The 26,828-nt window shown below is 44.6% G+C and overlaps 1 protein-coding gene across 1 annotated transcript in view; it reads left to right on the top strand.

The window, feature by feature from the left end:
- Positions 1–26,828, top strand: part of LOC140204661 (uncharacterized) — a 99,769-nt gene that overhangs the window by 42,106 nt on the left and 30,835 nt on the right. The window contains exon 3 of the mRNA XM_072271354.1: positions 6,959–7,018. Coding sequence (XP_072127455.1) covers positions 6,959–7,018 — 60 coding nt within the window. The remainder of the gene's footprint in view (positions 1–6,958; positions 7,019–26,828) is intronic.

Here is a 26,828-nt window from a genome sequence, read left to right as displayed (position 1 = left end):
CGACCGGCCCTCCGACACCAAGCATCAAGTACCATCCTCTGCCGAGCGCTTTGACCCCGCCCTGGCCACCGAGCAACAAGCAAAGCCGAGGACTCGGGGCCTTCCCCTCGAGAGATTCTGGATCACACAGTAGCAGCGGCAGCGAATCATGCATTTCAGAAGTTTCACCAGATGTTCCTCCATGCTCTCACATCTGTCTCCATCAAATCAGGATTGTGCATGGTACCCTACTTGACAGATAACAGACATCATTGACAGGAATGGTCGCTGCAAGCTGCGTCGTGCTGCCATCTTCTCCTCCCGCCAATTTATTGCTTTCTGTTTGAACTGCACCATGCCTCTATTGCCCTGTAGCTCATCCCATTGGCTGTGAATATGCCTCATCTCCTGCCTGTCCTTTCTATCATCTCTGTTGCACACTATCTTTGATTTCTTTCTGTTTTCCCCTTCCTCAGCCCTATCACTCCAGTTCCCTAAACCTGCCTGCTAGGATATTGAACCCCTTTGGGTTCAGGTGTAACCCATCCATTTTGTACAGGTCATACCTCCCTCAGAAGAGGCCCAAAGGAACCTGAAACAATTTCTCAGCCATGCATTTATATGCCTGATCATGCTATTCTTGCACTCATTAGCACGTGGCACAGGCAGCAATCTCGAGGCTACTACCCTGGAGATCCTGCTTTTCAGCTTCCTACCCAACTCCCTGAATTCTCTCTTCATGACCTCCTCCCTTTTTCTACCTATGTCATTGCTACCAATGTGTACCAAGACTTCACCCTCTCCCTTCAGAATACTCTGCACCCAATTCCTGTACATCCCATACCCTGGCACCTGGGAGGCAACACACCATGTGGGTATCTCCATCAGGCTGACAGAACCTCCTGTCTGTTCCCCTCACTATGGAATCCCCAATGACTACTGTATTCCTCATCTTCTTCTCTCCCTTTTGTACCACGGAACCAGGCTCAGTGCCAGAGACCCAATCGCCATGGTCGTCCTCTGTCAGGTCACCCCCCCTCAACAGCATCCAAAATGAGATAATGATTACTGAGGGGGATGGCCACAGGGGTGCTCTCTACTATCAGCACTCTTCCCTTCCCTTCCCTTCCCTGACAGTCACCCATTGATCTAACTCCTGCAGCCTCGGGGTGACTAACTCCCTCTATCTCCTATCTATCTCCTGCTTCACTTTCCCTAATAAGCTGTAGGCCATCAAGCCACAGCTCCAGATCCCTAACACAGTCATTCAGGAGCTGCATCTCAATGCACCTGGAGCAGATGTGGCCATCTGGGAAGATTCCCAGCATTCCCATATCTGACACCCTGAGCAAAGTACTAGCCCTACAGACTCTTTAAAAAATAGAAAGGAGAAAAAGACGAAGTCTATTCACCCACTTACAACGGGTGATTGATAAGTTCATGGCCTAAAGTAGAAGGAGTCAATTTAGAAAACATAGCACATTTATTTTTTGCTACATTTACACGCTTAGTCCAGCTGTTGTGGAGCATTCGGATCCTTTCTTTGTAGAAGTTGGCGTCCTGGACCTCCAGAAGTGGTCCACAGCAGGAGTGATTGATAAGCTTGTGGCCTACGGTAGAAGGAGATATAGATGAGTTATTAACTTCAAACTTTCTGCATTTTCACTCAAAGAGTTGAACTGCACGTACATGTAACGAGAGCTGTATAACTCATCTCCTTCTACCTTAAGCCACGAACTTATCAATCACTCCTGCTGTGGACCACCTGGAGGTCCAAGACGCTCTTGTTACATGCACGTGCAGTTCAAATCTTTGAGTGATAATGCAGAAAATTTGAAGATAATAACTCAACTTCTTCTACCTTAGGCCAGGACCTTATCAATCACCCCTGCTGTGGACCACTTCTACACAGAAGGGATCCGTATGCTCCACAACTGCTGGACTAAGTGTGTACATGTAGGAGGGGACTATGTTGAAAAATAAATGTGCTAGGTTTTCTAAAATTGAATCTTCCCACAAACTTATCAATCATCCCTCGGACCTCGCTTAAGCCCAAATGAGCCAAGCCCTACCACTCTGCCTCAAACCATTCTGTCAATGACCGCTCCACTAGGCAGTGTCTCTCTTTTATGCCTGAACCTTCCCTGCTATCAAACTCACGATTGATGCTCTGGTTATAGCCACTGATATGCCACATACAATGGGCAAACACTCTCAAAGCTCCCTTTTTAAATAACCACTGCCAACCTGCGAGAAACCTCTCTTGGTAAAGCTCTATTGACGCTGATAGGCCACGTACACACACATACATGCAGACATCCATACAAACATACACATACCCTCACACAAGCAGACAGCCACACAAACACACAAAATAATCTGCAGATGCTGGGGTCAAAGCAACACTCACAACATGCTGGAGGAACTGATACCCTTACTTTCCAGGTCACTGAAACCGAAAGACCCTTTAGACATCATAGCGTACTGCAGTTGGTGTGGTCTTTCATTGGCTCCATTATGGTTATTATTCTATTATAGATTTATTGAGTATGCTCACAAGAAGATGAGTCTCAGGGTTGTATATGGTGACGTATATATACTTTGATAACAAATTCACGCTGAACTTTGAACTGTCATCCACTTTTTATTTGCCCTTGAACCTGCAATATCGGTGAGTCTTAAGTTTTTGTGAATGATGGTGAACATTTAGTGGATATACTTTGAAGGAATCATTATGTTTATGTTTTCATTGCCCCACGAGTTTACTCTTGTTTACACATTCTGCTGGGATCCTCCAGCTGATCCCTGATCAGGTAGGTGTTGTGAGAAGAAGAAATATAGTTTTGATTCAGTGGCTTCGTCATGTCTTGGTAAACTTTCACAACATGCTGGAGGAACTCAGCAGGTCGGGCAGTATCCGTGGAAATGATCAGTCAACGTTTCGGGCCGGAACCCTTCGTCAGGACCAAGGTAAACCTTGTGTTCTTGGTTGAAAATATTCCCTCCCAGTGACAACAAGATGAACAGAAAGCCTCCTCGGTCATGAAGAAATCACGCTTCATTCACAAAATAAAAACACAGTATTTAAGATTATGGTTTCTTTAGATTAGTTTTATTTTTCACAATGATATCGAAATATGCGGTGAAATGTGTTATTTTTAGTCAATGACCACTATCTGAAAATGTGCCGAAGGCAGCCCACGAGTTTCACCAGGCTTCTGGCATGAACATAGCATACTTACAGCTCACTAACCCTAACCCGCCTGTGTTTGGAATGTGGAAGGAAACTAGAGCACCCGGAGGAAATGTACGCAGTCACAGGGAGAAGGTACAGATTCCTTACAGACAGCGGTGGCATTTGAACCCCGATGGGTGATCGCTGGTGTTGATTGCTATCGTGCCTCCTTATTTATGATAAGGTTGTGATAAGAATGGGTTGAAATCTTTATGATTGACCTTGAGTCTGCAGGATTTGATGGGATTGAAAATGTTATCCAGTAGGTGTAGGAACACAATTCAATCATTTGGTCCATCAAATCTGCAACAATTTTCAATCACGGCTGATTTCTTATTCCTTCTCAACTCCATTCCCCCTCCTTCTCCCTCTAATCTTTGTATTCTTATACCTTTGGTCCTGCTAAATACCAACACCTTGTTTTGTGTGCAATTCTGATTGCCCCATTACAGGAAGGATGTGGAAGCTTTAAGGAGTGGATGAGCTTTAAGCCAGAGAAATACAGGTGCCTGGTGTTAAAGAAAGTTCCATGAAGTTCATGAAAGTTCGTGAAGAAGTTCCATTTCTCTTTGGATGGTATTGCTATCCCATTCACCTCTGTAAAACGAGACAAGAGTCTCTGACTGCAGCCTTAAAGATGCTGCTGCCATCAAAACCCAAACAGTGGGACGCATCCAAACTCAAACTGTGGGGCAGACCCATCCAACCCAAACTGTGGGGCAGACCCATCCAAACCCAGTCAGTGGGATACGGTCCCATCCAAACTCCAGCAGTGGGATATGGCCCACTATTTGTGTTTGGATGGGTTTTCCTAGAGCTGAAATGGTTGCCACAAGAGGACACAGGTTTAAGGTACTGGGGAGTAGGTACAGAGGAGATGTCAAGGGTAAGTTTTTCACTCAGAGAGTGGTGAGTGCATGGAATGGGTTGCCGGCAACGGTGGTGGAGGCGGATACGATAGGGTCTTTTAAGAGACATTTAGATACAGTGGGATTCAAAAGTTTGGGCACCCCTGGTCAAAATTTCTGTTACTGTATTCAATTAAATATCAGCAAATTCTGGAAGCAAACATCACACCATCTGTAAAAAAGCTGAAGATGAAAACAGGATGGCTTCTACAGCAGGATAATGATCCTAAACACACCTCAAAATCCACAATGGACTACGTCAAGAGATGCAAGCTGAAGGTTATGCCATAACCCCCACAGTACCCTAACTTAAACGTCATCAAAAATCTGTAGAAAGGCCTCAAGAGAGCAGTGCATGCAAGATGGCCCAAGAATCTCACAGAACTAGAAGCCTTTTGCAAGAAAGAATGGGCAAAAATCCCCCAAACAAGAATTGAAAGACTCTTAGCTGGCTACAGAAAGTGTTTACAAGCTGTGATACTTGCCAAAGGGAGTGTTACTAAGTACTGACCATACAGGGTACCCAAACTTTTGCTTCGGGCCCTTTTCCTTTTTTGTTATTTTGAAACTGTAAATGATGGAAATAAAAATGTAATTTTCCTTAAAATATTAATGTGCCATTTTTAACTTTATGCCTTTTGGGAATCAGGTCATCTTTTACTTGCTTAGCTATTCACAGTAACAGAAATTTTGACCAGGGGTGCCCAAACTTCTGCATGCCACTGTTGGTACATGGAGCTTAGTAAAATAGAGGGCTATAGGTAAGCCTAGTAATTTCTAAGGTAGGGACATGTTCGGCACAACTTTGTGGGCTGAAGGGCCTGTATTGTGCCGTAGGTTTTCTATGTTCTATGGTCAATCTTGCTGTATGCTTCCGAAACATGGACTGTAACACCAGAACTCCAAAGAAACTTAGAATCAACAGAAATGTGGTTTCTCAGAAGAACGCTGAAAATATCATATAGAGATAGGGTAACTAATGAGACAGTACTCCAACGTACCCATACAAAAAGATCTTTAATGAGAACATTAAATGAGAGGAAACTTAAATTCCTGGGCCATGTCATCAGAAAGGGAGAAATAGAATGCCTTACATTACAAGGCCGTATACCTGGGAAACGCAGAAGAGGAAGGCAAAGAAGAAAATATATGGACACTGTGAAAGAACTAACAGATCTAAGTGTGCAAGATATCATTGACGCTGCATGGGATCGTTTGATGTGGAAAGCCATGATCACTCAAGCATGTAACGTGCAAAGCACATGAAGATGAAGAAGTGATTATTACTTGGTCTACTCAATGTCTTTATGATTTTAAATAATGTAATGTCAATGATAATATTTTTGTCTGTCAAAAATGAGCTTTTTTTGGTGCAAGTACAGGATTGGACAGGGTAATGAAAAACTTATTTGCAGCAGCATCATTGACTCATAGTTTCTGATAAGTAGCATTTACAAGAAAATAACATTGTCTACACTATTTTCAAGAAAGAACACCATGAGAAAATAAAACAAAGTACAATTTAGTGCAAAGTGATCAAGCAAAACAAAGTTTTACACTACATCTCATTACCTGTGACAATAAAAAAAACAATATTAAACAGTGAGAGGAAACTGAAGCTCCCAGGGCAAACACATGCGTTCGCAGAGAAAATGTACAAACTCCCCATTGACAGCATAAAGATCAATGGGCATCACTCTAGCGTAGCAGTTACCAGGATGATATTACCGCTCGGGGCGTCGGATTTCAGATTTCAATTCTGACACCGTCTGTAATGGGTTTACACGTACTCCCTGTGATCAAGTGGATTCCCTCTGGGTGGTGCACTTTCCTCCACAGTCCAAAGTCGTACCGGTTAGTTGGTGAATTAGTCATTGTAAATTGTCCTGTCAGTGGGCTATTGCAAAGTAGGTGGGTGTTGGGACGGAAAGGCCTGTTCTGTGCTGTATCTCAAAATAAAATAAAATAAATTGTATTTTATTTATTCTGCTGCTTTTGTCCAGATAACAGCCTTGAGACAGCAAATCTACTGGTTTCAACATGGTGTGGTACAACGCATCAAGGTCTAATCACTGGCATTGTTGGCCCCTTGGGCAAATACATTTCTTAACTTTCTTTAAGTGCACTTTCTGTCCCACCATCCCTCCAAGACTTGCAAGACACTCACAGATTTGGTTCCTGGCCCATCTGAAGATCTTTTGTGAGTTGTACCACACTGTCTGGCAGACATCCTTCAGCTTGTAAAAGTGGAATTTCATCCATGAGTGAGACTTGATCTTCAGCAGATGGCTCCCCCGAGCATGACTTTAATATCTTCATCTTCGATGAAGTCTTGTGAGGAAAGCAGAGAGGACACATCAGTAAGAGAGTTGCTGGAAGGGAAGTGGAGGATGGGAGGGTAGTGAAGGGGAAGAGGAAGGGAGGGAGGGTGGAATGGGATGGGAAAGTGGAGAGTGAAGTCAGTGTAAACGGTAGGGAGTTAGAAAGGCAGGGGACAGATGCCTAGGACAGGGAAGGGGTATTAATGTGCAGAAAAGGGAAAGAAATTACAAGAAGTGAGATAGAACACTAAACCGCAGTACAGGCCCTTCAGCACAGAATGTTGTGCTAAACTTTTAACTTACTCTAATATTAATCGAGATTTCACTCCCAGACGAACTGCTGGCACCATTATGACCCATGATTTCAGTCTCTGAGGATGACGTGAGAGCATCCTTCAAGAGGGTGAACCCAGGGAAATCATCCAGTCAAGACAGTGTAGTTGGCTGAATACTAAAGACCTGTGCTAATCAACTGGCTGGAATTTACTGTTATCTTTAACCTTTTGCTATTGCAGTCTAAGGTACCCACCTGCTTCAAGAAGGGATCAGTCATGCCGGTGTCCAAGAAGAACGAGGTAACCTGATTCAATGATTATCATTCAGTAGCCCTTACTTCGACTGGTGTTGGAAGATATCAACTCCTGCCTGAGGTGTGACTTGCATCCACTCCAATCTGCCCACCATCACAACAGGTCACAGCAGATGCTGTTTCATTGGCTCTTCACTCAGCCTGAGAACATCTGGACAGGGAAGATGCACACAGCAGGATGCTCTTCATTGACGACAGCTCAGTATTCAACACTATCCTTTCATCAAAACTAATCAATAAACTTCAAAATCTAGACATCAATACCTCCTTGTGCAAATTGGTCCTCAGTTTCCTCACTAATAGACGCTCATCATTTCGGACTGACAAGAGCACCTCTTCCACAATCACCATCAGCCTGGTGCACCACAAGGCAGTGTGCTTCATCCCCTGTTTTACTCACTTTATACTCATGACTGTGAGGCCACAGATTGCTCCAATGCCGTATTCCAGTTTACTGACAACACCGCTGTTGTTGGCTGAATCAAAGCTGGTGGGAAATCAATTTACAGAGATTGAAAATCTGGATGAATGGTTCCATAACAACAACTTCTCACTCAACATCGGCAAAAACAAAGAGTTGTTTCTTTGACTATAGCAGGAAGAAATCGGATGTCCATGAGCCAGTCCTCACTGGGGGATCAGAGCTGGAGAGGGTGGGTAACTTTAAATTCCTTGGTGATATCATTTCAGAGGATCTGTCCAATCATGAGTGTGTAAGTGGCAATTCAAACAAGGCATGGCCGTGTCTCTGCTTTCTGAGAAATTTCCTCAGATTCGGCATGCCACCTAAAACTGACAAATTTCTGGAGGTGCACAGTGGAGACTATCCGGACTGGTTGCATAATGGCCTGGTATAGAAAGACCAATGGCCAAAAATGGAAAAGCCGACAGAAAGTGGTGGATACAGCCCGGTCCATCACAGGAAAAGCCCCACCACCTACCATTGAGCACATCTACAAGGAGCACTGCCACAGGAAAGCAGTATCCATTACCAAGAACTTCCACTATCCAGGCTGTTAAGTAAAAGCACACACACAGAAGATGGCTTTAACTGGTGTTTCGACACATTTCGACGCAGGAGAGCAATGTGCATGTGCAGAAAACGAATCAGTACGGAGTGTTAAGGGGTGGGGGGGGGGTCATTGCTCTAAGAGAAGTAGACTTTACACTTCCTCCCCCTTTATATTAATACACCATAAAACTGTATATGTACAAAATATTAAATTTCCCTTTCAGAAACCCATATTCCAAATAATAACAGTTTATAACTAACTACAGAGTTCTAAAGTTTCAGTCTTTCAGGTGGCTCTCTGTTTCTTTCAGGATAGCGCCTCTGGACCTGTGGAGTTTTTGTCGCGGTCTTGTCTAAGACAATATTCTGGTTTCCAGTGTCACGTTGCTGTCAGTGACATGATCATCACTGAGAGGTAAATCCGGTGTCTGTAATGTGTCTGTTTTGTTGGATGCAATCGACTTAGGTGTGTTCTTGACTGGCATGACAGACTGGAACAGTCCCTGTGAGCATTATTGTGATGATCTTCCTACTCGACTACTCAGTCTTCATATGCAGATAGGCTTGTGACAGGTCAAACTCTGACAATCTCTTCCAGCCTGCCAAAGATGCAAAAATGTCTTCTCTTTGTGGCAGGGGATACTGCACAATAGGCTGCATAGGGTTGATGCTCATCCTGAAATCCCCACAGAGTGAACAGTTGCCATTGGCTGTTGATGCTACACTGAGAGCTTTGATTGAGTGCCAGTCTCGTTGGATTTTTCTCAACCATTCACAATCAGAAAGTGCTGGTCCTCCACTTTTCAATACATAAAGCTCTAACTGCTGTGTTTGGCCTCCACAGACCACCTTCACTTTTAGTTTGTCTTGCGGGACAGTTTTTCACCTGTGTCAGTCTTTGGCATCACTGAGGTCTTCTCCAATGGCATGTTAGAAAACAGTTATTTGTAGTTAGACTCTGGTATCAGTCTTCACTCTGGAAGACACAAGCAGTATGCCTGATGTTGTAGCGTGTGAAGAAAGAGAAGTGGGTGCAGTTACTATTACAAAACAGAAGGTGTTCAAAAAGCTGAAAAACCTAAAGGTACATAAGTCACCTGGACCAGATGAACTGCACCCTGGGGTTCTGGAAGAGGTAGCATTGGAGATTGTGGTAACATTAGGAATAATCTTTCAAAAATCATTGGACTCCAGCATGGTGCCAGAGAACTGGAAAATTCCAAATGTCACTCCACTCTTTAAGAAAGGAGGAAGTCAGCAGAAAGGAAATTATAGACCAGTTGGACAGACCTCAGTGTTTGGAAGATGTTAGAATCAATTGTTAAGGATGAGGTAGTGGAGTACTTGGTGACAGAGGACAGGATTGGACAGATTCATCATAGATTCCTGTAGGAAAAATCTTGCCTGTTGGAATTCTTTGAGGAGATTACAAGTAGGGTAGATAGAGGGGATGTTGTGGATGTTGCATATCTGGACTTTCAGAAGGCCTTTGACAAGATGCCACACATGAGGCTGCTTAGCAAGATGAGAGCCCATGCTATTACATGAAAGTCACTAACATGGTTAGAGCATTGGCTGATTGGAAGGAGGCAGTGAGTGGGAATAAAAGGATCCTTGTCTGATTGCCAGCCGGTGACTGAACAGTGATTGCCACTGCAGGGTTCGGTGTTGGGACCACTTCTTTTTATGTTTCATATAAATGATTTAGATGATGGAATACATGGCTTTGTTACCAAGTTTGCCGATGATACAAAGATTCGTGGAGGGGCTGGTAGTATTCAGGAAACAGGTAGGATGCAGAACAAGTTAGTCAGATTAGGAGAATGGCCAAGAAAGTAGCAAATGAAATACAGTGTTGGAAATTGCATGGCCATGCACTTTGGTAGCATAAATAAATGTGAGGACTATTTTCTAAACGGGGAGAAAATCCAAAAATCTGAGGTGCAAAGAGATTACAGAGTCCTTGTGCAAAACACCAGAAAGGTTAACTTGCAGGTTGAGTCAGTGGTGAGGAGGGCAAATGCAATGTTAACATTCATTTTGAGAGGTCTAGAATACAAGAGCAAAAATGTGATGCTGTGGCTTTATAAGGCACTGGTGAGGCCTCACCTTGAGTATTGTGAACAGTTTTGGGCTCCTCATCTTAGAAGATGTGCTGGCATTGGAGGGGGTCCACAGGAGGTTCATAAGGATGATTCCCAGATTGAAAGGGTTATCATACAAAAGACATTTGATGTCTCTGGGTCTGTACTCACTGGAATTTAGAAAGATGAAGTGGGATCTCCTTGAAACCTTTCAAATGTTGAAAGGCCACAGAGTAGATGTGGAAAGGATGCTTCCCATGGTAGGGGAGTCTTGGACAGGAGAGCATGACTTCAGGATTGGAGGACGTCCATTTAGAACAGAGATGCAGAGAAATTACGTCCGTCAGATGGTTGTAAATCTGTGGAATTTGTTGCCATGAGCTGCTGTGGAGGCCAAGTCATTGGGTACACTTAGGGCAGGGATAGATCGGTTTTAGATTAGCCAGAGCATCAAAGGGATAGGGAGAAGGCAGGGGAGTGGGGATGACTGAAAGAATTGGATCAGCCATGACTGAATGGCGGAGCAGACACAATAGGCTGAATAGCCTACTTCTGGTCCTATATCTTATAGTCCTGTGGACATGGCATCAATGATTACGGGGACTGGAGTTGAGGAGGAGAGAAAAAAAGATCAGCCATGATTGATGGAGCAGAGTCAATGGGCCAAATGGCCTAATTCTGCTCCTATGTCTTATGGTCTTATGGTCTAAGTCAGAGCTCAGAGATCAATCCAATTGAGAATTTGTGTCTGGACTTGAAAAGGGCTGTTCACTCACGATCCCCATGTGATCTGACAGAGTTCGAGCAGTTTTATAAAAAAGAATGTGGAGAAATCACAGTCCAGAGGTACAAAGCTGATGGAGACACAGATTCAAGGCTGTAATTGCTGCCAAAGATGATCAGTGTCAAAAAGTCAAATTAAACTCACTGTGATTCAACGTTGTAAAACAATAAAACATGAAAATGAAAACTTCCAAAGTGGGTGATTACTTTTTATAGGCTCTGTAGATTATCTTTGATTCTATTGTATTGTGGTCAGCATTCAGTTCATGATGACAAACAAGAAAAGCCCATTTATCTCAGATGTTGTTTTATTGTGACAGGCACAATAACAGACAGAGTGCAACAGCTCAGTAAGAACTAACTCAGTCACATACAGATGGGGAGGTGATTATCACACACCTCGGTTACATTCAGGGTGACACACAAACACACAAGTGAACAACTGTGTAACCCAAGCTAAAATGTAACCTTTCTAAAATAAGGAGCCCAAAACTGCACACAATAGGAGCCGAGAGGTAATGTTGCAGCTATATAGGACCTTGGTCAGACCCCACCTGGAGTACTTTGTTCAGTTTTGGTCACCTCACTACAGGAAGGATATGGAAGCCATAGAAAGGGTGCAGAGGAGATTTACAAGGATGTTGTCTAAATTGGGGAGCATGCCCTATGAGAATAGGTTGAGTGAACGGAGGATGAGAGCTGACTTGATAGAGGTGTATAAGATGATGAGAGGTATTGATTGTGTGGATGTTCAGAGGCTTTTTGACAGGGCTGAAATGGTTGCCACAAGAGGACATAGGTTTAAGGTGCTGGGGGAGCAGGTACAGAGGAGATGTCAGGGGTAAGTTTTTTACTCAAAGAGTGGTGAGTGCATGGAATGGGCTGCCGGCAACGGTGGTGGAGGCGGATACGATAGGGTCTTTTAAGAGACTTTTGGATAGGTACATGGAGCTTAGAAAAATAGAGGGCTATAGGTAAGCCTAGTAATTTCTAAGGTAGGGACATGTTCGGCACAACTTTGTGGACTAAAGGGCCTGTATTGTGCTGTAGGTTTTCTATGTTTCTATGTCATCCAAATAGAGAAAGGTCATGGAGAGCACATCATTTATGATGGCCTGGAAATCTGCTGGCATGTTAGCAAGGCCTGAGGACATGACAAGCTACTCGTAGTGCCCTATGGTGTGTTGAATACAGTATTACATTCATCACCCTCCTTTTTGTGGACCAGATTATACACACTCCACAAGTCTAGCTTTGAGAATGCTCTTGTCCCTTGGAGAACATTGAAGGCAGTGTTCACGAGTGAAAGGCGGTATTGATTCTTTGCCGTTATGCGATTCAGCCCTCTATAATCAATGCATGCCTGCAGGCTTCTGTCCTTTTTCTGTACGAAGGGAAAGCTTGCACAAGCTGGTGAGGTAGAGATTCGAATGAATGCCTTTGCATCACTCTCCTTTGTGTGTTCTGACATAGCACTTCTCTCTGGGTCTGAAGCGTGTATAATTGACCAGTGGAGTAGTAGGCAGTAGATCTATTGCACAGTCGTAGGTCAGTGTGGTGAAAGAGTGGAGAACATTCTCTTGCTGAATACCTCGTCCAAATCTTGTAGAGGGAGGGGATTTTGACTGCTTGGGTGTTGCAATGACCCCCGAACATCCATCTGAGGATGACTCCTGAGGCTCCTTGGGTAGCAGGAGTAATTTGGCAGAGCTCAGAGTCTCCTCCATGGGTTCACTCGAGTCTTTTGTTGAAACAGAGACCAAATCTTCATCTGTATCCCCAGACAACGGCAACAAGACGTCCTACTGGGATGAGGCTACAAATGTCTACGTTTGGAGCCTTTCCCAGAGATGGGACCTGGTAACTTGTTCCCTTAGGATTGGCTGCTGGGGCTCCAGAATTCTTCAGCACCACCTTGACGGGTTCTTGGCTTCCTCCAAAACAAAACACCCTTTCTCTAATTCCTGTGCACATCTGTTGAAACAGGGTCTAGACTCGCCTGGTCCTGTTGACTGGAGTCTGCTTGTCAGCCCTTGGGGGCAGCTGCAAGCAAACATCTTTCTCCTGGTCTTGGGAGAATCGGGGAGTCGTAACACCAAACCGAAAACATTCCCTCTTGCACAGATTTGATCATGTGATCATTCTTCCTTCCTGCCAGATCACAGAAGAGTTATGCTTGGACAGCCCAGGGTTGCTGCAGATCGGGGGTATGTGAGGTGAATCTATGATATCAAATCAAATGTCCTCCGCATGTTGCTCTATCCTCATTAGCAAAACCAATGTCTGCTGCATGATCTGCCCAGATCCAAGAGGATGACCATCCAGGGAAGTCGCCAGTATGGGATGGCTCAACTCCTGCAGAGATATTGTGACAAAAGAGGGTTACAAAGAGTACACATAGATTAAGATGCTAACTGTCCTGTGCTGGCACCAGTGGGATCAACAGTTGATCTGCCACCTGTCTTCAGGAGAAAAAGAGATAAGTAAGACAATGGAGCAGCATTTGGAAATGTTAATGAAGAGACGGGAGAGTTTAACGGAAGGAGACACAGTCTGAGAGCTGTCAAGATTGGCTCCTTTTTGAACCCTGAACTGTTTGAAGTGATTGACAGGTGATACCCCAGCAGGGGGATAAAAAGGGACAGGTTCGCTAAGGCAAGACACACACGACACCACGAGGTAACGAGACCCTGGAAGCGCTGCGCCTCCCACAAGTCGGTGGGAGTTTTTGGAGGGCTGGTCGCGGGACCAAGCCACAGACGCACAGGGTGGAAAGGTACGATCGGCGGGAACCTGGTGTGTGTCCGCCCTTGCCTGGGTGCCAGGTTCACTGCAGAGGAACGATCGTATCTGAAACAGAGGGGTCACAGTCGGTGACCTCGGAAGACATTACAAAGGGCACGCCCAGAAGCTGACTGTGAGGAATATTGAAGGTCTGTTTGGAATCCGATTTGAATATTCATTCGCTCTCTCTCTCTCTCTCTCTCTCTCTCTCCCACGGCAGTGATTACTGTGAACTGAACTGAACTCAATTGAACTGAACTTTGCATCACTTTGAAACTGGTCATTTAACCCTAGACGACGATAGAGCTTGATTGATCCTATTATCCCAGATCTGTGTACATGTGTGTTTATTCATTGCTAACCTGTTGCATTTATATCCTTACTATTAGAGTACAGTGTTGCTTATTTCTTTAATAAAACTTTCTTAGTTCCAGTAATCCAGACTCCAACTGAGTGATCCATTTCTGCTGGTTTGGCAACCCAGTTACGGGGTACGTAACAATATGTTGAGCCAATGGGCTGTCTCCAAGTCCAGGAAATTGCCAGCAGCTCCATAAAGGCTTTCACCAGTTCTTTACCCAGGGGATCACAAGCTTCAGCAAGACACCATTAGGGTTTGGAGTAATAGCACTTACAGTCACAGTCTGACTAGATGTTAAGTGTCAGATGGAATACGTAGAACATAGAACATTGAATAGTACAGCATAGTACAGGGCCTTTGGCCCACAATGTTGTGCCAACCCTCAAACCCTGCCTCCCATATAAGCCCCCACATTAAATTCCTCCATATACCTGTCTCGTAGTCTCTTAAACTTCACTAGTGTATCTGCCTCCACCACTGACTCAGGCAGTGCACTCCACGCACCAACCACTCTCTGAGAAAAAAACCTTCCTCTAATATCCCCCTTGAACTTCCCACCCCTTACCTTAAAGCCATGTCCTCTTGTATTGAACAGTGGTGCCATGGGGAAGAGGCGCGAACTATCCACTCTATCGATTCCTCTTATTATCTTGCACACCTCTATCATGTCTCCTCTCATCCTCCTTCTCTCCAAAGAATAAAGCCCTACCTCCCTTAATCTCTGATCATAATCCATATTCTCTAAACCAGGCAGCATCCTGGTAAATCTCCTCTGTACCCTTTCCAATGCTTCCATATCCTTCTTATAGTGAGGCGACCAGAAATGGACATAGTACTCCAAGTGTGGCCTAACCAGAGTTTTATAGAGCTTCATCATTACATCGCGACTATTAAACTTTATCCGACTTATGAAAGCTAACACCCCATAAGCTTTCTTAACTACTCTATCCACCTGTGAGGCAACTTTCAAGGATCTGTGGACATGTACCCCCAGATCCCTCTGCTCCTCCACACAACCAAGTATCCTGCCATTTACCTTGTACTCTGCCTTGGAGTTTGTCCTTCCAAAGTGTACCACCTCACACTTCTCCGGGTTGAACTCTATCTGACACTTCTCAGCCCACTTCTGCATCCTATCAATGTCTCTCTGCAATCTTCGACAATCCTCTACACAATCTACAACACCACCAACCTTTCTGACGTCTGCAAACTTGCCAACCCACCCTTCTACCCCCACATCCAGGTCGTTAATAAAAATCACAAAAAGTAGAGGTCCCAGAACCGATCCTTGTGGGACACCACTAGTCACAATCCTGCACTCTGAATGTACTCCCTCCACCACCACCCTCTGCCTTCTGCAGGCAAGCCAATTCTGAATCCACCTGGCCAAACTTCCCTGGATCCCATGCCTTCTGACTTTCTGAATAAGCCTATCGTGTGGAACCTTGTCAAATACCTTACTAAAATCCACATAGATCACATCCACTGCACTACCCTTATCTATATGCCTGGTCACCTCCTCAAAGAACTCTATTAGGCTTGTTAGACACGATTTGCCCTTCACAAAGCCATGCTCACTGTCCCTGATCAGACCATGATTCTCTAAATGCCCAGAGATCCTACCTTCAAGAATCTTTTCCAACAGCTTTCCCACCACAGACGTAAGGCTCACTGGTCTATAATTACGTGGACTATCCCTACTACCTTTTTTGAACAAGGGGACAACATTCGCCTCCCTTCAATCTTCCGGTACCATTCCCGTGGACAACGAGGACATAAAGATCCTAGCCAGAGGCTCAACAATCTCTTCCCTCACCTCGTGGAGCAGCCTGGGGAATATTCCGTCAGGTCCCGGGGACTTATCCATTCTAATGTATTTTAACCACTCCAATACCTCCTCTCCCTTAATATCAACATGCTCCAGAACATCAACCTCACTCATATTTTCCTCACCATCATCAAGTTCCCTCTCATTGGTGAATACCGAAGAGAAGTTTTCATTGAGGACCTCGCTCACTTCCACAGCCTCCAGGCACATCTTCCCACCTTTATCTCTAATCGGTCCTACCTTCACTCCTGTCATCCTTTATTTCTTCACATAACTGAAGAATGCCTTGGCGTTTTCCTTTACCCTACTCGCCAAGGCCTTCTCATGCCCCCTTCTTGCTCTTCTCAGCCCCTTCTTAAGCTCCTTTCTTGCTTCCCTATATTCCTCAATAGACCCATCAGATCCTTGCTTCCTAAGCCTCACGTATGCTGCCTTCTTCCACCTGACTAGATTTTCCACCTCACTTGTTACCCATGGTTCCTTCACCCTACCATTCTTTATCTTCCTCACCGGGACAAATTTATCCCTAACATCCTGCAAGAGATCTCTAAACATCGACCACATGTCCATAGTACATTTCCCTGCAAAAACATCATCCCAATTCACACCCGCAAGTTCTAGTCTTATAGCCTCATAATTTGCCCTTCCCTAATTAAAAATTTTCCTGTCCTCTCTGATTCTATCCTTTTCCATGATAATGCTAAAGGCCAGGGAGCAGTGGTCACTTCCCCCAGATGCTCACCCACTGAGAGATCTGTGACCTGACTCAGTTCTTTATCTAGTACTAGATCTAGTATGGCATCCCCCCTAGTTGGCCTATCCACATACTGTGACAGGAATCCATCCTGGATACACTTAACAAACTCTGCCCCATCTAAACCCCTGGAACTAATCAGGTGCCAATCAATATTAGAGAAGTTAAAGTCACCCATGATAACAACCCTGTTATTTTTGCGCCTTTCCAAAATCTGCCTCCCAATCTGCTCCTCTGTATCTCTGCTGCTACCAGAGGGCCTATAGAATACCCCGAATAGAGTAACTGCTCCCTTCCTGTTCCTGAATTCCACCCATACTGTCTTAAAAGAGGATTCTGCTACATTACCCACCCTTTCTGTAGCTGTAAAAGTATCCCTGACCAGTAATGTCACCCCTCCTCCCCTTTTTCCACCCTCTCTATCCCTTTTAAAGCACTGAAATCCAGGAATATTGAGAATCCATTCCTGCCCTGGTGCCAGACAAGTCTATGTAATGGCCACTACATCATAATTCCATGTATGTATCCAAGCTCTCAGTTCATCACCTTTGTTCCTGATGCTTCTTGCATTGAGGTGCACACACTTTAGCCCTTCTACCTTACTGTCTTTACACCGTTTATTCTGCTTCTCTTTCCTCAAAGCCTCTTTATATGTTAGATCTGGCTTTACTCCTTGCACTTCTTTCACTGCTCTATCGCTGTGGTTCCCATCCCCCTTGCAAATTAGTTTAAACCCTCTCGAACCATGCTAGCAAATCTACTTGCAAGGATATTGCTCCCCCTCGAGTTCAGGTGCAACCCATCCAATCTGTACAGGTCCAATCTTCCCCAGAAGAGATCCCAATGATCCAAAAATCTAAAACCCTGCTCCCTGCACCAGCTCCTCAGCCACGCATTCAACTGCCATCTCCTCCAATTCTTAGCATCACTTGTCACGTAGCACTGGCAGCAATCCTGAGAACGCCACCCCTGAGGTCCTGTTCTTCAGCCTTCTGCCTAGTTCCTAAAACTCACACTTCAGGACCTCATCCCTCTTCCTGCCTATGTCGTTGGCCCCACGACTTCTGGTTGCTTTCCCTCTCGTACCAGGATGTCATGCACCCGGTCAGAGACATCCCGGAACCTGGCACCCGGGAGGCAACAAACCATGCGGGTGTCCTTCTCACGTCCACAAAATCTCCTGTCTGCTCCCCTGACTATAGAGTCTCCAATGACGACAGCTCTCCTCTTCTCCGTCCCACCCTTTTCACCACTGGGTCAGACTCAGTGCCGGAGGCCCTGCCACCATGGCTCACACCTGGTCGGTCATCCCCACCAACAGTATCCAGGACGGTAAACTTATTATTCAGGGGAATGGCTACAGGGGTGCTCTGCACTACCTGTCTGTTCACCTTCGCTTTCCTCCCTCTGACTGTCACCCAACGACCTGCTTCTGACAGCCTAGGTGTGTCTACCTCCCTGTAGCTCTCATCTATGACTGCCTCATTCTCCCTTAGTTCTCCATTCTCCCTACAGTGTCAGGAAGTGTATAGTCATGCACTTTGGTAGAAGACATGAAAGGGTTGACTATCTTCTAAATGAGGAGAAAATACAAAACTCTGAAGTGCGAAAGGACTTTGGAGTCCATGTGCATGATTCCCTAAAGGTTCATTTGCAGGTTGAGTCTGTGGTGATGAGGATAAATGCAATGTTAGCATTCATTTCAAGAGGACTAGAATATGAAAGCAAGGATGTAATGTTTGAGACTTTATAAAGCAATGGTGAGGCCTCACTGAGAGTATTGTGAGCAATTTGAGATGTGCTGAAATTGGAGACGTTTCAAAGGAGTTTCACAAAAATGATTCTGGGTTTGAACGACTTGTCATATGAAGACTGTTTGATGGCTCTGGGCCTGTATTCACTGGAATTCAGAAGAATGAGGGGTGACCTCATTGAAATGTATCAAATGGGTGGAAGGTCTTGATAGAATGAACGTTGGAAGGATATTTCCTATGGTGGGGGGGTCTAAGACCAGAGGACACATCCTCAGAATAGAGGGACATCCTTTTAGGATGAAGATGAGGAATTTCTTTAGCCAGAGAGTGATGAATCTCAGGAATTCATTGCCACAGCAGCTGTGGAGGCCATGTTTTTGTGTATATTTAAGCAGAGGTTGATAGATTGTTGATTGGTTGGGTCATGAAGGGATGCGGGGGAAAGGCAGGAGAATGAGGCTGAGGGGAAAATTGGATTCAGCCATGATGAAATTCTGCTCCTATATCTTAGAGTCTTATGGTCTTAATCTCCAAGGACAAACAATGTAGTGAAATAACTGGCAGATAGACAGAGGAGGAGGAGAGGCTCTGCTGGTAAAAAAAAAATTAAATCAAATTTTTATGAAGTGACAGGATTGGAAGGTGTTGTATCACTGCGTGTAGAGTGAAGAAGCTGCAATGGCAAAAAGACCCTGATGGGAATTATATGCAGACCTCCGAACAGAAGCAAAGATGCGGTCTACAAATTCCAAGGGGTGATATAAAATGCACATCAAAAGGACAATATTACAATAGTCATGGCGGATTTCAATACGAAGGTAGATTAAGAAAATCATGTTGGTTTTAGCTCCAAAGAGGGGGCATTTGAAAACTGGCTACAAGATGATTTATTAGAGTAGCAAGTGTTTGAGCAGGGAGGCAGATTTTGGAAAGGTGCAAAAATAACAGGGTTGTTATCATGAGTGACTTTAACTTCCCTAATATTGATTGGCACCTGATTAGCTCCAAGGGTTTGGACAGGGCAGAGTTTGTTAAGTGTGTCCAGGACAGATTCCTGTCACAGTATGTTGACAGGCCGACTCGGGTGAATGCCATACTAGATCTAGTATTAGGTAACGAACCGGGTCAGGTCACAGATCTCTCAGTGGGTGAGTATCTGGGGGACACTGACCACCACTCCCTGGCCTTTAGCATTATCATGGAAAAGGATAGAATCAGAGAGGACAGGAAAATTTTTAATTGGGGAAGGGCAAATTATGAGGCTATAAGGCTAGAACTTGCGGGTGTGAATTGGGATGATGTTTTTGCAGGGAAATGTACTATGGACATAAAACCATCAGACTAAGGAGCAGAAGTCGGCCATTTGGTCTATCGAGTCTGCTCTGCCATTTTATCATGAGCTGATCCATTCTCCCATTTAGTCCCACTCCCCCGCCTTCTCACCATAACCTTTGATGCTCTGGCTACTCAGATACCTATCAATCTCTGCCTTAAATACACCCAATGACTTGGCCTCCACTGCCGCCCATGGCAACAAATTCCATAGATTCACCACCCTCTGGCTAAAAAAATTTCTTCGCATCTCTGTTCTGAATGGGCGCCCTTCAATCCTTGAACCATGCCCTCTCGTACTAGACTCCCCCATCATGGGAAACAACTTTGCCACATGCACTCTGTCCATGCCTTTCAACATTCGAAATGTTTCTATGAGGTCCCCCATCATTCTTCTAAACTCCAAGGAATACAGACCAAGAGCGGACAAACGTTGCTCATATGTTAACCCTCTCATTCCTGGAGTCATTCTAGTGAATCTTCTCCGTACCCTCTCCAACGTCAGCACATCCTTTCTTAAATAAGGAGAACAAAACTGCCCACAGTACTCCAGGTGAGGTCTCACCAGCGCCTTATAGAGCCTCAACATCACATCTCTGCTCCTATACGCTATTACTCTAGAAATGAATGCCAACATTGCATTCGCCTTCTTCACCACCGACTCAACCTGGAGGTTAACCTTAAGGGTATCCTGGACAAGGACTCCCAAGTCCCGTTGCATCTCAGAACTTTGAATTCTTTCCCCATTTAAATAATAGTCTGCCCATTTATTTCTTCTGCCAAAGTGCATAACCATACACTTTCCAAAATTGTATTTCACTTGCCACTTCTTCCAATCTATCCAAGTCTCTCTGCAGACTCTTTGTTTCCTCAGCACGACCGACCCATCCACCTATCTTCGTATCATCAGCAAACTTAGCCACAAAGCCATCTATTCCATAATCCAAATTGTTGATGTACAATAAAAAGAAGCGGCCCCAACACGGACCCCTGTGGAACACCATTGGTAAACAGCAGCCAACCAGAATAGGATCCCTTCATTCCCATTCTCTGTTTCTTGCCAATCAGCCAACACCCTATCCACGTATGTAACTTTCCCGTAATTCCATGGGCTCTTATCGTGTTAAGTAGCCTCATGTGTGGTACCTTGTCAAAGGCCTTCTGAAAATCCAAATATACAACATCCACTACATCTCCCTTGTCTAGCCTACTTGTAATTTCCTCAAAAAATTGTAATAGGTTTGTCAGGCAGGATTTTCCTTTAAGGAAACCATGCTGAGTTCTGCCTATCTTGTCATATGCCTCCAGGTACTCCGTAACCTCATCCTTGATAATCGACTCCAACAACTTCCCAACCACCGATGTCAAGCTAACAGGTATATAATTTCTTTTTCGCTTCCTTGCCCCCTTCTTAAATAGCAGAGTGACACTTGCAATCTTCCAGTCCTCCGGAACGATACCAGAATCTATCGACTTTTGAAAGATCATCGCTAATGCCTCCGCAATCTCCACAGCTACTTCCTTCAGAACACAAGGGTGCATTAGACTATTCAGCTTCCTGAGTACTTTCTCTGTCTTAATTGTGACTGTGCACACTTCTCTTCCCTGCCACACTTGAGTGTCCGGTATACTGTTGATGTCTTCCTCAGTGAAGACTGATGCAAAATACTCATTCAGTTTCTCCACCATCTCCTTATCTCCCACTACAATTTCTCCAGCATCATTTTCTATTGGTCCTATATCTACTCTCACCTGTCTTTTACTCTTTATATACTTGAAAAAGCTTTTAGTATCCTCTTTGATATTATTTGCTAGCTTCCTTTCATAGTTCATCTTTTCCCCCTTAATGATCTTCTTAGTTCCCTTTTGTAAGCTTTTAAAAACTTCCCAATCCTGTCTTCCCACTAATTTTTGCTTCCTCATATGCCCTCTCCTTTGCTTTGACTTTGGCTTTGACTTCTCTTGTCAGCCACAATTGCATCCTTTTTCCATTTGAAAATTTCTTCTTTTTTGGAATATACCTGTCTTGCACCTTCCTCACTTCTCGCATAAACTCCAGCCACTGCTGCTCTGCCGTCCTTCCCGCCAGTGTCCCCTTCCAGTAAACTTTGGTCAGTTCCTCTCTCATGCCACTGTAATTTCCTTTACTCCACTAAACCAATCCTTGTGGGACACCACTAGTCACAACCCTCCAATTCAAATGTACCCCCTCCACCACGACCCTCTGCCTTCTGCAGGCAAGCCAATTCTGAATCCACCTGGCCAAACTTCCCTGGACCCCATGCCTTCTGACTTTCTGAATAAGCCTACCATGTGGAACCTTGTCAAATGCCTTACTAAAATCCATATAGATCACATCCACTGCACTGCCCTCATCTATATGTCTGGTCACCACCTCAAAGAACTCTGCCATTCACAAAGCCATGCTGACTGACCCTGATCAGACCATGATTCTCTAAATTCCCATAGATCCTATCTCTAAGAATCTTTTCCAACAGCTTTCCTACCACAGATGTAAGGCTCACTGGTCCATAATTACCCGGACTATCCCTACTACCTTTTTTGAACAAGGGGAGAAGACTTGCCTCCCTCCAATTCTCCGGTACCATTCCCATAGACAACGAGGACATAAAGATCCTAGCCAGAGGCTCAGCAATCTCTTCCCTCGCCTCGTGGAGCAGCCTGGGGAATATTCCATCAGGCCCCGGGGACTTATCCATCCTAATGTATTTTAACAACTCCAACACCTCCTCTCCCTTAATATCAACATGCTCCAGAACATCAACCTCACTCATATTGTCCTCACCATCATCAAGTTCTCTCTCATTGGTGAATACCGAAGAGAAGTATTCATTGAGGACCTCGCTCACTTCCACAGCCTCCAGGCACATCTTCCCACCTTTATCTCTAATCGGTCCTACCTTCACTCCTGTCATCCTTTTGTTCTTCACATAATTGAAGAATGCCTTGGGGTTTTCCTTTACCCTACTCGCTGGGACCTCAGTTGTTTACAATATATATTAATGACTTGGATGAGGGAATTAAATGCAGCATCTCCAAGTTTGCGGATGACACGAAGCTGGGTGGCAGTGTTAGCTGTGAGGAGGATGCTAAGAGGATGCAGGGTGACTTGGATAGGTTGGGTGAGTGGGCAAATTCATGGCAGATGCAATTTAATGTGGATAAATGTGAAGTTATCCACTTTGGTGGCAAAAATAGGAAAACAGATTATTATCTGAATGGTCGCCGATTAGGAAAAGGGGAGGTGCAACGAGACCTGGGTGTCATTATACACCAGTCATTGAAAGTGGGCATGCAGGTACAGCAGGCGGTGAAGAAGGCGAATGGTATGCTGGCATTTATAGCGAGAGGATTCGAGTACAGGAGTAGGGAGGTACTACTGCAGTTGTACAAGGCCTTGGTGAGACCACACCTGGAGCATTGTGTGCAGTTTTGGTCCCCTAATCTGAGGAAAGACATCCTTGCCATAGAGGGAGTACAAAGAAGGTTCACCAGATTGATTCCTGGGATGGCAGGACTTTCATATGAAGAAAGACTGGATGAACTGGGCTTGTACTCGTTGGAATTTAGAAGATTGAGGGGGGATCTGATTGAAACGTATAAGATCCTAAAGGGATTGGACAGGCTAGATGCAGGAAGATTGTTCCCGATGTTGGGGAAGTCCAGAACGAGGGGCCACATTTGAGGATAGAGGGGAAGCCTTTTAGGACCGAGATTAGGAAAAACTTCTTCACACAGAGAGTGGTGAATCTGTGGAATTCTCTGCCACAGGAAACAGTTGAGGCCAGTTCATTGGCTATATTTAAGAGGGAGTTAGATATGGCCCTTGTGGCTACGGGGGTCAGGGGGTATGGAGGGAAGGCTGGGGCGGTGTTCTGAGTTGGATGATCAGCCATGATCATAATAAATGGCGGTGGAGGCTCGAAGGGCCGAATGGCCTACTCCTGCACCTATTTTCTATGTTTCTATGTTTTCTATGTAACTTCTCAACACTCATAGTTCCCTACTCGCCAAGGCCTTCTCATGCCCCCTTCTTGCTCTTCTCAGCCCCTTCTTAAGCTCCTTTCTTGCTACCCTATCTTCCTCAATAGACCCATCTGATCCTTGCTTCCTAAACCTCATGTATGCTGCCTTCTTCCACCTGACTAGATTTTCCACCTCACTTGTCACCCATGGTTCCTTCATCCTACCAATCTTTATGTTCCTCACCGGGACAAATTTATCCCTAATGTCCTGCAAGAGATCCCTAAACATCGACCGCATGTTGATTCCGGGATTCTGAAATGAGATATTTCCGGGAGTTAGGAAGGAAGCTGAGAAGCAGGACCTTCCAGGATAGTAATCTTGGGATTGCTACCTGTGCCACGCGCTCGCGAGGGCAAGAATAGTAGGATCAGGCAGATGAATGTGTGGCCCTTTGTTTTTTTTTTTGTTTCTTTACTAACCATACATTCAAATTAAGAATTATAAAGCTCAATCACTTAATCGCATATTGTGTACTATTTGTTATTTCGTGGTACTGATTTGTAACAGGGGACACATCTCACAGCATCCACCCAAACAAGCTTTCTTAAGTTTGGCCAGACTGGAGGCTATCATCCCCTATATTAAGCCGCGAGCAGAAGCGAGAGTTACACTGTTCTTGATACTGTTGAGGGTGACAAGATTCAGTGGACTCAGTAGATAATCGGATGGTATGTTGCCTCCCATGAGTATACAACTTTGGATACTGTAAAACGGGATGACCTTCTGGGGGGAGCCCGCAGCGACCGAGTCTCTGGCACTGAGTTTGGCGCTGTGGCTCAAAATGGAAGAGAGCTGAATAGGACTGCAGTTAGGACAGGAAATTCCACCATTAGAGGAAAACCTACAAGATTTTGTGGACATGATAGACAAACCAGATACTATCCTGCCTCCCAGGTGCCGGAGGATGATTTGGATCAGGTCCACGACATTCTGAAGGGAGAGGGGGAGCAGCTAGAACTCTTGATACATATTGGCACAACGACACAGTTAAGACTGCAGTGGAGTCCTTAAGAAAAACTTTAGGAAGCCAGGTAGAAAGCTGAAAATGGGACCTCCAGCATTATAACCTCTGGATTGCTTGTCTCTGCTACATGTCAGTGAAGGTAATAGGATGATTCAGCAGATGTATGTTTGGTGGCTGAGGAAGTGGTGCAGGGGTCAGGGGGGTTCTAATTTCTGGACCAATAGGGATTAAAATATGCAGTTCAATTGGGAAAATTTGGTTGGTGCCAAGACGGGGAATTCGTAGAATGCCTGTAAGATGGAATATTCTGGATTGGGTGTGGTGCAATGAACCAAAATTGATTAGAGAACTTAGGTAAAGGAACCTTTAGGGACCAGTGGTCACAATATGATAGAATTCACACTGAAATTTGAGAAGGAGAAGCTAAAGTCTGATGTCTCATTATTATAGTGGAGTAAAGGGAATTACAGAGGCATTAGAGAGGACTTGGCAAAAATAGATTGGAAAGCAACATCAGCAGGGATGACAGCAGAGCTGCAAGGCTGAACTTTCTGGGAGCAATTCAAAAGTTGCTGGATAGTGACACCCACAATCTATCTCAGAGGACCTGTCCTGGACCCCTCATTACAGCCTACATTATGGCCTGATATGGGAACACCAACGCCAATGAACAGAAAATTCTACAAAAGGTAGTCGATTTGGCTCAGTACATCACGATAAAGTACTCCCAACAACTGAGCACATCTACATGAAATGCACTCATAGGCAAGTAACATCCACAATCAAAGATCCTCACCACCCAGGCCCTGTTCTCACTACTGCCATCAGGCAGAAAGTACAAGAGCCTCAGGACTCACACCACCAAGTTCAAGAACAATTACTACCCCTCAATCATCAGGCTCTTGAATAAAAGAGGATAACTGCACTCATCTATTGAGATGTTCCCACAAGCAATTATCTCACTTTAAGGATTCTTATTTTTTTTATTTCATACCCTTATTATTTATTGCTTATTTGTACTTGCATTCACAGAGTTTGCTGTCTTCTATGCCCTTGCTCTTTTACCGATCCTGTTTACAGTTACTATGATTTCCTGAGTAAGCCCACAGGAAAATAAATCTCAGGGCTGTACGTGGTGACGTATGTACTCTGATAAGAAATTTTACTTTGAACTTTGAGAAGAAGAAGAAGAAGGACTCTTAATGCAGGATTTCACAACCATGGCTGACAAGACAGGTCAAAGCTAACATAAAAGCTGAAGAAGGGGCATGTTGTAGAACAAAATTAGTGGGAAGGTAGAAGATTGGTAAAGCTTTAAAAACCAATGTAAGGTAACTAAAAAAGTCATAAAGAAGGAAAAGGAATATGAATGTAAGCGAATCAATATTAAAGAGGATACAAAAAGTTTCTTCTGATAGATAAACTGTAAAAGAGGGGCAAAAGGAGATGTTGAACCGCTGGTAAATAATGCTGGAGAGATAGTAATGGGAGTCAAGAAAATGACAGATGAACTGAATAGGTATTTTGTATCAGTCATCACTGTGGAAGATAATAGGGGTATGCTGGAGGTTCAAGAGCGTCAGGAGCAGACGTGTGCAAAGTCTATTATGAGGGAGGTAGTGCTTGGGACACTGAAGGTCTGAAGGTAGATAAGTCCATAAGGCAGAATTAGGGCCCATCAAGTCTGCTCCGCCATTCAATCATGGCTGATCCTTTGTTTTTATCTCCTCCTCAACCCCAGTTCCTGCCTTTTCCCTGTAACCTTTGATGCTATGTGCAATCAAAAACCTATCAATCTCTATCTTAAATACACCTAACGACCTGGCCTCCACAGCTGCATGTGGTAACACATTCCACAAATTCACTACCCTTTGGCTAAAGAAATTTCTCTGCACCTCTGTTTTGAAAGGGCGACCGTCTATCTTGAGGCTGTGCCCTCTTGTCCTAGACACTCCCCCCATGGGAATCATCCTTTCCACATCTACTCTGTCTAGGCCTTTCAACATTCAAAAGGTTTCAATGAAATCACCCCTCATCCTTCTGAGTTCCAGTGAGTACAGACCCAGAGCCATCAAACTTTCCTCATATGATCG

The sequence above is a fragment of the Mobula birostris genome, chromosome 11 (assembly GCF_030028105.1).
Source record: "Mobula birostris isolate sMobBir1 chromosome 11, sMobBir1.hap1, whole genome shotgun sequence".
NCBI lineage: Eukaryota > Metazoa > Chordata > Chondrichthyes > Myliobatiformes > Myliobatidae > Mobula > Mobula birostris.
The sequence above is the reverse complement of the archived record's forward strand: the minus strand, read 5'-3'. Positions and strand labels throughout refer to the sequence as shown.